At 41.0% G+C, this 15590-nt stretch overlaps 1 protein-coding gene across 1 annotated transcript in view; it reads left to right on the forward strand.

The window, feature by feature from the left end:
* Nucleotides 1–1539: 1539 nt before the first annotated feature.
* Nucleotides 1540–15590, forward strand: part of AGPS (alkylglycerone phosphate synthase) — a 56049-nt gene continuing 41998 nt past the window's right edge. Inside the window, exons 1-2 of the mRNA XM_014954480.1 lie at nucleotides 1540–1769; nucleotides 13312–13401. Of these exons, the coding sequence (XP_014809966.1) occupies nucleotides 1573–1769; nucleotides 13312–13401 (287 nt within the window). The 5' untranslated portion in view covers nucleotides 1540–1572. The remainder of the gene's footprint in view (nucleotides 1770–13311; nucleotides 13402–15590) is intronic.

Raw genomic sequence — 15590 nt, forward strand, 5'->3', positions numbered from 1 at the left:
GCAAAAAAACCCCTCTTCTCATCTCTTCTCCTTTAAAATCTTTCCAGTTTCCACATCATTTCCTGAGTGGAAATTCAAAGCTGACCAAAGCACTCTGGTGCACGATGGTAAATTGCCATCACATCTGTATCTTCCCTTAAATCCCAATTTTTCTCCCTTTTCCAAGTGATGCTAAAGGGTGAATCCCAGCTGTTCTCACAAGGCTCAAACATGGTCAAGATTGACAGTTCTGTACCTAGGGATCATTGCCCTAGCAACAGAATCACAGGATAGTAGGGATTGGAAGGGATCTCTGGAGTTCCTCCAGTTAACCTCCCTGCTAAGGCAGGTTCACCTAGAGCAGGTTGCACAGGATTGCATCCAGGTGGTTTCTGAATATCCCACCTCTCTGGGCAGCCTGTTCCAGTGCTCTGTCACTCTCAAAGTAAAGAAGCTTTTCCTCATTTTGAGATGGAATTTCCTGTGTTCTAGTTTGTGCCTGCTGTCCCTTGTCCTATCACTGGGTGCCACTGGAAAGAGTCTGGCCCCATCCTCTTGCTTTTCCTCATTTTGAGATGGAATTTCCTGTGTTCTAGTTTGTGCCTGCTGTCCCTTGTCCTATCACTGGGTGCCACTGGAAAGAGTCTGGCCCCATCCTCTTGACACCTGCCCTTTAGATATTTATAAGCATTGATGAGATCCCCTCCAAGTCTTCTCTTTGCCAGGCTTAACAGTCCCAGGTCTCTCAGCCTTTTGTCCTAAGAGAAATGCTCCAAAAAGGGCTATCTTCCCACCGGTCAGTGTTGATTTCATACTGTGGGTTTACTGGGGGAGGTGGACCATGGGGACCCTGGGGCCTCTCTTCTAGCAATGTATGGCGTGAGAAGAACTGCCAGGTTACGCAGGCAGAAGCACCCGGCTCAGCAGCTCTCCACTCACCAGGGCCTTGTGTCCCTGTCAACAATGATAGCATCTCTACCTCCTGTAGGACTGTCACCTCATCAACCTATGTCTTAAGTAACTCACTTATGTTATTGCCACTAATTAGCATTGCATCATTAAGTGAGGCAACCCTCACCACTGAAGAACACGCACCTCTGTGTTCCCTCAAAGCTGTTCAGAGATCTAACGGGGCGATAATCATACCATGAGATGTGAGAAATCTCCAGTGAAGCAATTTTTTTTTTCTTTTTTTTCTTTTTTTTTGTTACTCTCTCTCGTTTCCCCACCTAAGCCCCGAACTGCTGAGGCAGGCAGGCAGACTACTCTGGCGGGCCGCGCGGCCGCTGAGAGCAAACCGGCTTCGGCTTCGAAGCTCTGACGGCAGGGGCGTCCCCCGCCGCCGTCCTGAGGGAGGGAAAGCCGAGCGGGGCGGGCCGATCCCCGGCCCCCGGGGCGCTCAGCCGCCCCTCTCCTCAGGCGGCCGCCGCCTCACAAGAGCCGCGCGCCCAACCGCCGCCTCAGGGCGGGGCGGGAGGCGCGCGGGCGGCGGTGCATGCCGGGACGGCCCATATTGAGGGGAGCGGCGGGAGGCGCCTTCCGCTCCCCCGACCTCTCACCCGGCGGCGATCGGCGGCACAACACGGAAGTGCGATGGCGGCGGCGGCGGAGGAAGCAGCGGGAAGCGGCGGCGGCGGGGCGCCGTCCTCCGCCCGGCGGCGGCTGCGCATCATCTCCGGGCACCTGCGGGGCTCGCCGCGGGTGCCGGAGCGGGAAGCGCTCTCCCCGAATCCCTGCAAGGCGCAGGGGGGCTCCGCCGGGCCGGCCTCCGGCTCCATCCCCAAGAAGCGGTGGGTGCGGGCGGGGGTCCCCGCGGGGCAGCGGGCCCCGGGCTGCGCCAGGGCGGGGGGAGTCCGTGCCGTGCTGGGCGGGCTACCGGAGCGGCCGGCTGTGGGTGCGGGTCGGCGCTAGGGCAGGCTGCGCTGCGGGGAGCGGTCTCTCTCCCGCCCGGGGATGGGTGTGGGCTGACGGGGCCCGGGGGAGGCCCCGCGGGGAGGCGCGGGGTCGGTGAGGCTGGGGGATGTGGGGAAGGCAGCGCCGGGGGGGAGGAGGGGGAGGGTGAGGAGGAGCAGGAGAAGCTCAGCCGCGGGTAAAGCGTTGAGGCGTTTCTCCGCTCCACGGGCTGGATGAAATGAAAGGAAGGAGGGCTGCAGCATCGTACTGGTGTCTGTAGGGAGTGGGATTGTGTTGGAACGGAAGGTCGTTCGTGGGGACTTTAATAACTGGAGAAAAAGGTCAGTGTTTGTAAAATACTTTGTGGCTGCTATAATGAGGAAGCACAGCACGTGTGAGAAGCAAGGTTTGTGCATGGGCTTCCAGTCCTCCTCTGTTCACAGACACCTGAAACCTTCACCTTGTGTGAATGCTGCCAAAAATGTACACATACGTTAGGCTCTAACTCAAGTTTCTTACACATGAATAGTTTTAAGCATATTAACTGTCTTTTCTGTTTCTTACCATCTTTAGTAGTAAGGAATCTCAAGTCACCCGAGACCCAAGGAATACAAATAGTCAAATTGTCTAGTTCAAAATTGTTTCACCGTCTCTTTGATTTATTTTTTCTAGTAGATTGTTTTGATCGCTACAGTTATAATACCATGTAACTTGTCATCATGAGGCCCACCTTTCTGCTGGGGCAGGCTTGTGTTTGTTTTGTGATTTCCCCTTTCTAGAGTGTGTATTTTCTATATGTGTGTTGTCATGCTATCCTGTAAGAACACTTCAAAGTTTAGGTTATAGACAACCTACTGGTCTCCACTGAGCTGTGTACAGGGACTGGTACGTTAGTGCATGGAGGCTTTAAAGAGGCAGATAGGGCAAGTAGTAGGTAAGAGAGTTGTTCTTCTTTTGAGCCCATGGTTTGTTCTCACCTTTTTTCAAGAAGAGAACAAGGGACAGTCTGAATTATTCTAACAGGCCATTTGTGGCTCTGGGCCACAAGCAGAGCTTACCTGCTTTGGGAGGACTGGGATGTCATGGGCATATAGTCAGATGTTAACAACTTTGAAAGCCTTTAGCGCTCACTGAGGAGGAACTGATGCTCTTGCAGGAGGTGTGTCAAACGGTGTTGCTTGCTGGAGAAATGGGTCATTCCAAAATTGTTACCTTCCATAGTAAGTTTTTATTTGATTTGAATTCAGGAGGAAATCACTGTTTCTGAAAAAAATGTTAGTTCAGCTAGTTTTCAGGGATTTATTTTAAATGGATTATTGTGTAACTTCTACAGCTAGTTATTGCATTCCTGAAGAGCAGGAGAAACAGGCTTTTGTGAAGATGCATGTGACCTGAAGGAGAGCTTCTTTCTTCATGGAAACAGAGGCATAGCGAACTTAACACCTGTACTTCTACAAGTTATTGACATTGCACTCCTGTATTAGGATTTGCTACAGGATCATAATGGGTTGCTATTTTTACTCTAAATAACTTGTTCTGGATTAAGAATAAAAATTATGTTGCTTCAAGGTGGTTATGACCAAAATGATACAACTGTGGGATACTTTGCTGTGGGAGTGTAAGCGAGCTGCTGGAAAGCTTGGTCTGCACCATAGGTACAACTGCCTTTGTACTTAGAGCCAAGTCTTTTCGTATGCGTAAAACAAAAGAACCTTGGAGAGAGCTGTATCTCTGTCTTAAGGTTCTTGCTAAACATCTGAGATGTGACTGAAACAAGCTTGAGAGATTGCATGTGAAAATTCTGATACTTAAATATAGCTTGGGTGTAAAGGTCTAAGTAGAGTTTGTGTTTGAGGATAATACTCAGTTTTTGAAGTGAGTGATGGGGAAGAAAGACAGTTCTGTTGTCTGTACTGATTTGGAGGTGGCAAGTGATGAACACCTGAGTCCTGTTCTAGTGACTTCCAGCTGATCTGGAGCTGGCTGATCTATTCATGAGACCTAGAAGGTTGATTGAAAAATCTGGTGAAAATAACTGACCTATAGATGGGTACAGTGATGCTGCGTGGCTTTTATCAGCAATATTAGGATAATCCAAACTCAGATGTTTTGTTCTTGCAGTCTTATGATGATGATTCAGCTTTTCTGCCTCTTGAACTATTTCTTTAATTTTTCATAGCAAAGCTGCAGCCAAAAGTACCTTAAGCACAATTTTCATTCATTATGCCTGTTGCATCTTTCCTGTGGTGTTTGAAATGATGTTAAAGCTACAGATGCTATTGTACCAGATTTAGGTGCAGTCTCATCATTTTGCACTTCTTCTGCAGAGTAGAAGACTTCTGTGACAAGAAAATCCCTTTGTAGTACTTCAGGTGTATGTTTCTGATCACAGAATCTTTTTTTCCAATAGTCACCAGACAGTCACCTGCAGAAACATGGTTTTCCTGTTGATTGTTTAAAGACCAAACTGCTTATCCAGGTATTTCATCACCAGTGAGGGGAGGAAGAAGAGTGTGTGAAACTGACTGAGACTGTGTGGGTGCTTATTTAACTGTCCCTGTTTACAAATAAAAATACCTCTGAAGGCTAAACAGTGTGTTTGCAAGTAGGTTTGTTAAAGATTGCAATGTGCTTCCTACTTTTTAAAATGATGGTTATAGAGATGGAAAAAGTCCTCAAAACAAGACAAGCAATGCTATTCTTATATGAGTGTCCTCTTGAGGGAAATCTTAGGTACTGTAAGAGTGGACAGATGTTATTTCTTGGTGGCATTCCTGGCTTGCATTTTGTATTTTAATTCAGTGTTGCAGTGGAAGGTGGGGATTGTAGTTATACAATGTGCTAAAGCCTTAACAGGATGTCCAGCATGCTGGAAAACTTTAAAAAAAAAATAAATAAAAATTGAGTTGGAGAAACATTCTTCCTTGAAATTACTTTTTCTGAACTTTCATGTTATGCAGTTGAGTTTTGTTGACTGATTATTAGTAAGCTCACTTTGCTGGCGAATCTTGAGTTAAAAACCTACATACAGTTCTTTTGAAGATTAAGTATGTGAAGTGTTCAACTTGTACTGCTTTGAAAGCAGTAAGGTGCAATGACTCCCTAGAACACGGTTGTACTGGAGTAACTGTTACGTATGCTAGAAAGTAAGAGAGCCTCAGAGGCTGAGCATGCACTGATCTTAATCTAGCCATAATAGCTTGTATTATAACTTATTCAAATCAAACTTTAAACAATTTGGCCCTAGTTAAAAGGGAGTATTGATTGAGTGTAACTAAATGTTGACTCAGTAGCCCACAGGCTTAAAATTTTTCTGTCCTGGAGCAAGAGAAAGCAGGGCAGGATTTCCTGATTTTCCTATCTCTTTGTGGAGAAGCTTCTTTCCTGTGGGATGAAGAGAAGCTTGTGGAACTCTTTTAATTATTATGGGCATACTGTTATAGAGGGTAAACTAAGGATGTAGCCAGCTGCCTGCTCTGTAATTCACACCCAGGTTAATGTGTTAATATCACCATACCTTTTTTTTGTACTCCTGCAATTCTTGCTGTAGCTACAGGTAATGGTTATGACTATGTTGAGCAGCAACATGAATTAACTCCTGAAGGGTTGATACTACTTGAATTTAACAAGTAACATCAAAGAGGCTTCATAGCTTACCACCAGTACTCAGAGCAGACTTTATTATAAACACTTAACTCTTTAGACAACAGCGTTTAAGTTACACTTGACACTGAACTGAATCTTCACACTGACTTGTGAGCTTAAGGTGGTGGAAACTTAGGGCAAAGAAGGAAGAGGCCAGTGCCCCTACAGACCTAACAAATCAGAAGAGCGTCTGTTGCGTTGAGGAAGGTTTGGTTCACAGGAGAGTCTGTGATTGCATTAAGGCAGTTAATTGCTAGTCAGGGTTAATGATTGAAGTAGAGGAATGAATAAAATAAGATTCTTCTATGGAAACATTAGCCTGATAAAAGAAAATGTCATCATCTGAAGGCAAATATGACTTCATTTGCAACAGCAATTCCTGTCTGTCATCTAGCTCCAAGTAGTTGAATGTCAGGCAGATGACATGTCAAGTAATGTGCAAGAATGTAATTAATATGTTGTTAGATCTTTTGATACCAAGTAAAGCAAACTGGATGTATTCATTGGTTAAATTTTATTCGAAAAACCCTAGATAAAAGATAGAAGTGCAAAGTATGTTTAATATATACAGTACAACATGTATTATTGTATGAAAGAATTTTGTAGATCAACTTGATATCTACTGAGATCTGGACTGTTATGTACAAGAAAATGAATGTGTGTGTACAGCTATTTATTTAAACTTGATTTATTTACTTAAACTGAATAGAGTGATCTGTTAATGCAGTAGACTAATTACTTGTACTTTCTAGAAACTAATTTGAGCTGGAGTAAAGTAAGGACATCTGTAGTGTAACAGGTGGCAGCCAACGAGACTTTCCTGAAATGTTACTATACCTTTTGGTAGAGAACAAATAATACGAAGTATTAAAAAGCAATTGTAGGCTGAATGTGATGGACAAGTGTATCTACAAGACTCTATAGTCTTATATTCAAAATTGGGCTGTTGTGTGCAGGTCTTCAGGGTTGATGGTGTAGGCCAAAACTGTTCTTCAACAGTTACCTGATTTATTTGCTACAGAGCATGCTAAAAATTCTCCATGCAACAAGTTAAACAGCGTTGTCCAGGAATTGATCTTATTTTGCTTGAGCAAATAAATGGCAGATAATTGATTCCTCCATTAACTGTTTGGGTTTTTTTTAAGATAATGAAGGAAGCTTTCAAAAAATACTTGTCAAAGGACTGATCTCTAGTGTTTAACTTAAAGTGCTTGTTTGTTTACTGCCTGGAAGTGGCCATGTGCATGCCTTTTTTTGTAGAAGACTAGTCTCTTCAAAGATAAAAATGAAACTGGTGTCAACTGAAGTAGTACGTGGAATAGAGGTAGCCTCTAGTAAAGTACTCCATTGTGTAAGAATCATCATTTGGCTAAGTGTATACAGAGAAGCGCAGGTATAATAATGTCTTGGCTTTCTTGAATCTTTAATTCACCCTAATTGACCTAAGCTTTCTATGAAAGAACACTAGAGAAACACCAATTTCCTTATTCCTTGGGGCTTTGTTTATTACAATGTGGTGAAATTAAGAGTAATGAAATAGAAGAGGCTAGGAACATGTGTAAGGACAGTTAACAGTTGTTTAAAAAGAAAAAGGCAGCATGCTGCTTTGGCATACTCAGACTCTTGAAGTCTTATTTTATGCTTAAAATGTTGTCTGTATTAACCGCTTATTGTAGATGTAAACTGTAAATAGGAATCCAGATTTGTGTTTTGCCATATCAGATACCCAGCCAACAGAATAGCAACTGAATCGGGTGTATGTGCACCTGCAGGGTGTTTAGCAGCTGAAGGTGTGGGCTACAGAACCTGAATGTGTGGAAGGTTATAAAACAGATGTTATTTGACTTTAGACTTGAGAGCGATTACATTTGGGTTGCTTCAGGGAAGATCCCCCAAGAGGTAAGAAGTGTAAGAATGATAAACACAGCCGATACTCCCTGCCTGCAGCATGCCGTTCTCCAGATAAATGATGCTTTTGCAAAGTAGTTCCTGAAGGGATTCCTTGGGCCACACTCTATTTCTGAATTTCCGGGCACCTGATATTAATTTACTACTGGCTTCAAAAAGACTCTGGAGTGGCTTGCTTGGCTGAGAAGTGTGACCATATAACCCAGAGAGGCTGCTCCAGAGGAGAGGGAGTGACATTCCAGTGCCATCTGTGGAAAGAGTTCTGAATTTCCAGCTGAGGAGGAGTTTGCTGTTTGGGTAATGTCATCTTGTTGTAACTCCTTAGCACTGTAATACTGCCTTGGTCTGTGTCCGTGTGTTGAGTTTTGCAGGAACTCTATAACCTGCAAGTCTTTTTTTGTATTGTTACATTAGGCAAATGCTGGTGCTTTAGCCCATGTGGTAGCCCTTAAAACTGTCACTTTAAACTCATTTCCAAGAATGTGCTGGTTCTTGGATCACAGAACAGGAGTGACTGAGTATTTTATGTATCCATTGTTTTAATGCTGAGCATCAGCTGGTGATTTAATTGAAAATGCTGGTGGTTATTGTGAGGAAATTGATGTGAGTGTCTTGGCTTTGCTCCACCTGAGTCACATTGATTCAGCTTGGTTGAACTGCACTCTCATCCTGCTTCTCTAAAGAAAATACAAGAAACTGTCACTCATCCTTTGAGTAAATTAGCTTGTTTGTCAAAGTTTTGTGTATAATGTATATAATGTTTATAATGTACCAGATCTTCAGATTATTTTGGAGAAGGTGGAAGTTTTGTTGATATTTATGTGCTTAAATGGTATGTCTGTGTAATCATGCAATTCTATTCTTTGCTAAATCACATGATGCTAGTATTTGGAGTTTATTCATTAATTGGTTCTGATATTTCATTGAACATAATCTCATGACTATCATAAGTGAAAAAAGCTTTGTGTTTACTTCTGGTGTTATAATACCAATATGCTTTAGACCTTGGAAAATAAAAGGCTTTGTAACTACTGGTGACACATTTCTTTTGCCATCTAAAACTCTTCTTGATTAGCAGTTGTACATATTATGTATGCGGATGTCTGATATGCACTTGTGATGTGAATCTGAAACTACTGAAAAATTATATCTGTGGTTCAAATTATATTTGAACTGCAAATGCTGAGTATAGGTGGCTGTGGGAGACCCTGTGCTTATTCTTCAATTTCCTAGGGGAAGACAAGAACTTTCAGCCAGTCACCGTGCCTCTCCCTAAAACATGAGATCTGGAAAGTGCTGACAAGTACAGCCGTGTTGAAATAGCGTAAATCTAGAGGCCTCCACCTGCCCAGCTGAGTGACTGGATGCCTTGGGAGGACTAGTTCAGCTGGTGGGTGGGGGGCCAGGCTCTTTCATGAACCTCTGCCTCATTTGTAGGCACCTTCATGGTTCTTTGCGGGCTTAATATAGTTCCTTGTGCTGTGACCTGAATAGCATCTTGCCCAGTGTCTCCTTGAGTATTCCATTGCCAGTTTTCCACATAAATGCAGAAAACACTTGACTTGCTGAGCAAATATTTTGCTGTAAAAATCCTTTTTGCACTGAGTCAAACCTAGTATTTCAGTGCTGGGCATCGTAATGAAAGTGAAATATTTAAATTCACTTAACCTAGTCACACTGCTTTCATATCCTGTTGTCACTGTTTCCATGGCAATTTGCTTTCTTTCAGGTTTTTTTCCCTTCAGGCAATATAATTTTGCATGTGTGTATATTTAAATATATATTTAAGAAGTTAAGCAAGCTTTGCTTTATAGTAATTCATACATTTCATTGGTGAAGTTCTGGCTTTTAAGTTAGAAGGCAAGAAAGAACTGGTTGTTTCCTACTATTTCTGGTTAAAATATTCCATATTTCTGTCAAAGATGAAAGTAGAGTTAGTGAGCTTGGTATTTTGTTGAAGCCAATGTACTGACTAGGGAAAGGTGTTATCTTTAAATGAGATATTTTGGGCTGAGTAACATTGAGTTTAAAGCATGAATAATACCAAATGTTGATGAGTCTCTTTGCTATATATATTCTTGGAAAGGGGCCTAGGAAGGAAAATGGAAAGGTGTGTAAATTATGTCTTGCTACACATAGAACATGCTTAGCCTGAACATGTGAGTTGACTAAACCAAACTGAGCATCTTTCTTTTTTTTCAGGCTGGGGCATGACACTCTTTAAACATGTTTTGAGAGATTCAGGTATTGCACAGGGTATTCAGGCTATTTTTGTTGTTGTTTTACCATTTAGCAATCAAATTCTTGGGAATTCTTCTGGAATATGAGTTAAGCACTAGGATTTTGGGAATGAAAACCTTGGGAAATGTAGCAGGCGGTGTTGATTGCTCAGTCACAGCCTGGGTCATTCTTGAGAACCAAGGTAAACATAATGCATGGTGCTGATCTGGCAGGCAGCTCTAATTGCTCCAGCAGGGCATTGCAGAGAGCAGTGGGAGTGCTGCACTGGAGCTGGGGTGTGAAGAGCTCTTTCCAAGGAATGGTGACTGTATAAATAACCCTGCAAAAGGGCGGTATGAAAATGAAGAAGAGGGAGGAATGCTGCTATGACGCTTATGATTAGAAAAAGACTTTTTTTCCTCGCTTGCCTTCTGTTTCTTATTATGCTGTCAAATTGCAGTTTTAATTTCCAAATTTAAGCTGGAAAGACAAGGAAAGCAGAGCGGATGTGATACAGTGTATTTCCCTTAGCGAGGGAGCTGGGGTATTGAGGCAGGCCTGGGGAAGAACAGCACGATGCCCTGGCCTCTTCTCTTGCAAAGCTGCTTGTGTGTCTTCTGAATAGTATGTCAACTAATATGTAACATCCTTCCAAAAAGCTTTTCTGCAGTCTTTGAATTATATCAGTATGTCATTGCCATTGCCTCAGTGGTCAAGGAGGCTTGCAGGTCTCCTCTGGATGGATCCTGCTTTCCCCCTGTGCTGAAGGTAGTTCTCTTGAGTCTTGAGGTTCACCAGCTCTTGTCCATGAAGAGCATACTTTTCAAATGGTATGTGAGAAGATCTAAACAGCTTAGTCTTCACAGCAGGCCATGTCAATTACAAATCAGAGCTGACTAATCAGTTTTTCTTTTAAAATCTGGTCTTTTTAGGTTTCTTTTTTAGGGAGCCAGATGCAGTATTTCCTCTAATTTGTTCTTAGTGTGTAGGCATGAGGTGCTAGGAACTACAATAAGTAAACAAAAAAATCTTAACTGGCAGAACTCTGGTATGGTGGAACAAAAGAGAATACATGTAAGATAACTTCTTACAAAAAGAGCCCTTCCTGTCTGCAAACAGAAACCTCAGACTTGCTTAGTATAGTTTTGAATATAAAAGTTAAACTTTTTGTTATTTTGTTTATCTGTCACAAGATACAATATTGCCTCTTACGTGGGGTTGAGGGGGGACTCTCCTGACTTTCTGTTCTCGTCACAACAACAAGAGCTTATGTTGTCTGTCAAAGTAAACCTTTGTGTACTTATTTTATTCAGGAGTAATTCAACCTGAAAATAGACTCTTAAGAGTTAAAACTCTTAACCTCTGTTCTGTATTTTAAAGCTTGCTAAAAGCACCAGGTAGTTGAACACCAACCTAGAAAAGTAGCCTTTAGAATAGGCAAACAAGGGAATGCAGTCAGCTTAGCAGAAAGACATTGTACCTAGGTCTTTGTTCAGAGCCTTAATTAATAGTGCCTCCTTTGGATTTTGTGGGAAGTATTTATCTGTACCGACATCAGGACTAATGATAGTTTCAAAGCTGTGCTTTATCAGTGTATCTCATGTTAACAGTTCCTTTCCAGCCTTTTGTGTCTTGGTCTGTTTGATTATCTCCAGCTTTGCAGCTAGTTTCTCTAGTCTGTTTCATGCATCATGCTTGGCATATTTATTTGGAGTCTGCCTTGCAAGAGAATTTACCTCCCTAAATTAGGGAGGAAGCTGCTGGAGCCTTCCTCTAATTTTGCGTATTAATATCAGGTCTGTTCTGACTCCACAGGATTCAACAAACTGCAGAGATCAATTGTATAGAAATACTACATTTAGTCAGCAGAGGGAGAAATCTTGCCTTGAGCAGGACTGCACTGGTGGGGATTTGAGGGGAATATTTGGTTTTTATTAGCTGGCCAATTTTGTGTCAGCTGAGAACAGTTCAGCTATGTCTAACTGGTTTTGTGGAATATCTTATAAATATATACAATATTTATTAATATATATGTATAGAATATAGGAATACATGTAAAAATAGTCAAGAACCTATGCATTAAGAACACTTTTTCATAATCTGTCATGTCAGTGCAATAGCACAAAGTATTCCTGCACTATTGAACATGAGCGGATCCTTGCCTCTGAGTGAACACAACATCTGTAAAGATGGAGTCTATTGAGAGAGGAGGCAGCCAGAGGGGCTTCTGTATCTGGGCAGCTGTCTGCTCAAACAGGTTCATTTTCGCTGGAATTTTAGAACTGGATTCCTCAGTGTGGAATGACAACATAGACTGGCTGTTTCACAAAACCGTATCAGTTCCTGAGTACTGAAACTGCTCCATAAAGTTTACTTAGTGCTAAATTTGTCAAAGGCTTGTTGAAACAGCTGATTCAAACAATTGTAATGAAATACATGTCCATGTTTGTTTTTTTTTTTCATTTGATTAATTAAAACCTTGTGTACAGGCAGATGAAGAAAGTGAATTCTGATTAAGCCAAGTCTATTTAATTACAACACTGTCAGTATGACTGTCAGTATGTTAATGTTATCTTTATAATGAAGGCCTTTGGTAATCAATCATCACCTGGTTATCTAGCATGTAATGCTGGAGTTATAAGTGGCTTGAGGCAGTGCTTTCTCTGAATCGTGAAGTCTTTTTGAAATGGTCACCACTGATCATCATCTTACTCTTCCATTATACAGCCAAAGAGTAAGAGCTACATGTATATGTATATAGTAGGGTGAGGTTAAGTCATCTGTTTCCAGACTTAAGATGTTTTTTAACTAAAATCCACTTTTTAGGTTACTGCTTTATTTCTAATGTAAATAAATGGCAAACTTTTTAAGCAAAATTAGATTGATGTGTAATTACTCTTTGTATGTCTCTGAGTCTTAGATATATTTACGGTGATATACTTCTGATGACTTTATCATATTTAAGAGATCCTCTGTTTTGGTATGGTTGAGCTTAAGGTATTTACATTTTGTGGTTGTATTTTGACAGTTGTGGGTTTGATAGTTTTTTCTCTGTATTCCCATTCTTATGGTGGCATGCTCTGAGGTCATATTCAGCTTGTATTTGCTGTGTTATTCCTGCAGTTCTTGGGCTGTCTTTTTTTTTTTCTTTCCAAAATATATTTTCAGTCCAATTGTGTCTCTGAGAGTTGCCTCATCAAGTGAATGTTATTAAGAATGGAGTGGGATGACAGTAGTGATGTCAAACAACTAAAATTTAGCATTATTATACTCTGTCAGGACAAAAATTTTGTATGTCTTTCTCATTCTGAAAATATTTAATTATTACCTACTTGTGTGTCAGTATTTATGTATAGATTTAAAAACAAACATCTTTCAAATGTTCCTCTTGCCAATTTGAGAATATCACCATCTAGGGTGCATTGACTTAAGCTGGTCATTTTTAAAAAACATCTTGTCTTTCAAGTCTTAGGATGCAATTTGAAGGAGTAATGGTTGTGGCTGCAGAATGACCTTTTGCTCTATTACTCTATGTACTTTTGATATATACTTGATTTCTTGAATTGGTATCTGATAAGACTTTTTTCCAAAGTCTTAGAACTGCAAAACATTTTGGACTCTCAGTATACTAACATTCTGTCTTAAATGTTTTTTTCACCCTTTAAGGCAAGAACTTCTGAAGTGGAATGGATGGGGATATAATGACTCCAAATTCATCTTCAATAAGAAAGGTCAAGCAGAATTCACAGGAAAAAGGTAAATTGAACATTTATAGAACTGAAGTATCTTGTTTAGAGATTTTTTGAAATGAGTTAGAGACAATGAGTTAAATGAGACAAATTAATGTGAGTCTTCTCTGTGACTTGATATACTCTCTACATTAAACTTCCCTTGGAGAATGGAATCAGACTGAGAAGCTGCACCATGTTCTAAAGCTTTAGGTAACATGCAGCAGGTCAGAGCAGTTTTGTCAGTTCTGAGAATCTTTTGAGGATCAACAAGTTGCTCTATTAAATTTCCAATTTGTTCTAGTTTTTTTTATCATTGTGCGTGAAGCTACTATATCCTCTGAGCTTAAAAATAAAAACTGCTCTTCAGTTGTATGTTCTGTTGTGGTAATGCTTCTGATGTATTATCTACTAGCCCTTTGTACAACAAGCTTCTTTTTTGGAGCTGTTTTTTTTTTTTTAAAGAAAAGACATTAAAATTAAATCTACTTGAGGATCTCTTCGCTTTCTTCCAAAGGGATTTAAGCCTGTCACTTGATGTCTTACTGTTTGGGCTTTTTTGCCTCAGTGGAAAGTAGTCTTATAGTCTATTCCCTAATTTAAAAAATATACTTTCTGTAAGAGTAAAGGAAAAGAATGGGGAAGAGAAATAAGTCTGAAATAAGTACTGTCCTTCAGAAAAATTCCTTCCTGGTCTTTGAGCTAGTTTGAGTCAAAGCGGCAAAAACCTAACTGGGATGTTAAGCCCTTTAATCCTTAATTTCTTGATTATTTTATTTTTCAGGCTCAGGTTAAAATGCAAAGCCTTGTCTTAGGCACTTAAGTTCACTGTATAATTTTTAGGGAGACCTTGGTGGTCTCTCTCCTCTTGCCAGGATTCTCACTCTGTCATTCTTTCTTCAGTTTATCTGGGGTAGGTAATGCTGCACAGAAAACTTTTTTTTTTTTTCAGGAGGAAGCATCAAGGCTGCTGTTTGACTACTGAGTACCAGTCACTGTTCTAGAGTTGGGGGGAGAATGGTGGTTTTCCCAAAATCTTCATTCTCTAACTGATAGCTATTATTCGAAATGTCCTGCTGGGCCACAGCAGTGTATTTTCTATGGAGTAGTTTGTCACAGTGACAAAAGGAGAGTGTTTGAAGTGAAAACAGAAGAATAGGCATCTGTGAAGATGTTGTAGACCCCTTGTCCTTTTAGTATCCACTTACAGATCTGTTGTCCATAAATCTGTCTAATAGCTTTCAAGTCTGCTGGTACTATCTGCCTCTACAGCATCCTGTGGCAGCAAGTTCCAGGTTGCTGTGTGTAAAGTACTTATGTTTTAAACTAGGTAACCCTTACTGTGTTGCAGGATTAGGTGAATGGTCTTCAGCCATCTACTGCTTTGTTGATTGTACAAAGCTTAATCGCATCCTCTCTTCCGCTTTCTCTCCGTGCTGAGGAGTCCTGGGCCTTTTAGTTTCTGCTTGTAAGGCCCCTTGGTCTTTACAGTTGCCGTTTTCTGAACCCTCTCTAGCTCTACTACATTTTTTTTGAGATATGGGGACAAAAATTGTGTGCAGCACTCAAGGTGTAGGTACACCAGGGTTTTACAGAGCAGCAAAAAGAGATGAACTGTCTTTTTTTCTTATACCTGCCCAGCTGATGCGTAACACTGTTGGCTGCTGTTGTATGTTGTCAGTGAAGATGCCATGATTTTTCCTGTACTGACTACCAGTCTGATTCTGCCAAATATGCAAGTAATGTGGGATTTTTTTTCCTCTTGCAAGTATCTTCCATCTTATCTTCCATCTTCATTTGTCTGCTGAGGTTTTTCAAGATCCTGACTTCCTTCCTATCTATACAATCTGTCTACTGAGAAGACCTTAATAATATTCACCTGGTTGGAGAGTCCATTGATGAATTCAGGTCACTGATGATGACATTATGTAAAATTGGTCCCAGTACCAGTGTGCAACAAGCTACCCTACTGGGTCTGTCTTGAACAATGACCATTAAACTCTGCCCTTTCCTTCTTATCTTAACCTTATCTTATCCTTCAGCCTGTAGAAGAACCTTTCCTTCAGTTCTGTAGCAATATATTTTCTTAGATAATTTTTGGGGTGAACACCTATGAAAGTATAAATGAACATTACATTCCACACTCCTTTATTCATTTTCAGTTTTCACATCCTGATAGAACTCCAAGGGTTAATGAAACAGGATTTCCCTTTATGA

Source organism: Calidris pugnax, unplaced genomic scaffold (genome assembly GCF_001431845.1).
Source record: "Calidris pugnax isolate Ruff unplaced genomic scaffold, ASM143184v1 scaffold103, whole genome shotgun sequence".
NCBI classification, from domain to species: Eukaryota; Metazoa; Chordata; class Aves; order Charadriiformes; family Scolopacidae; genus Calidris; species Calidris pugnax.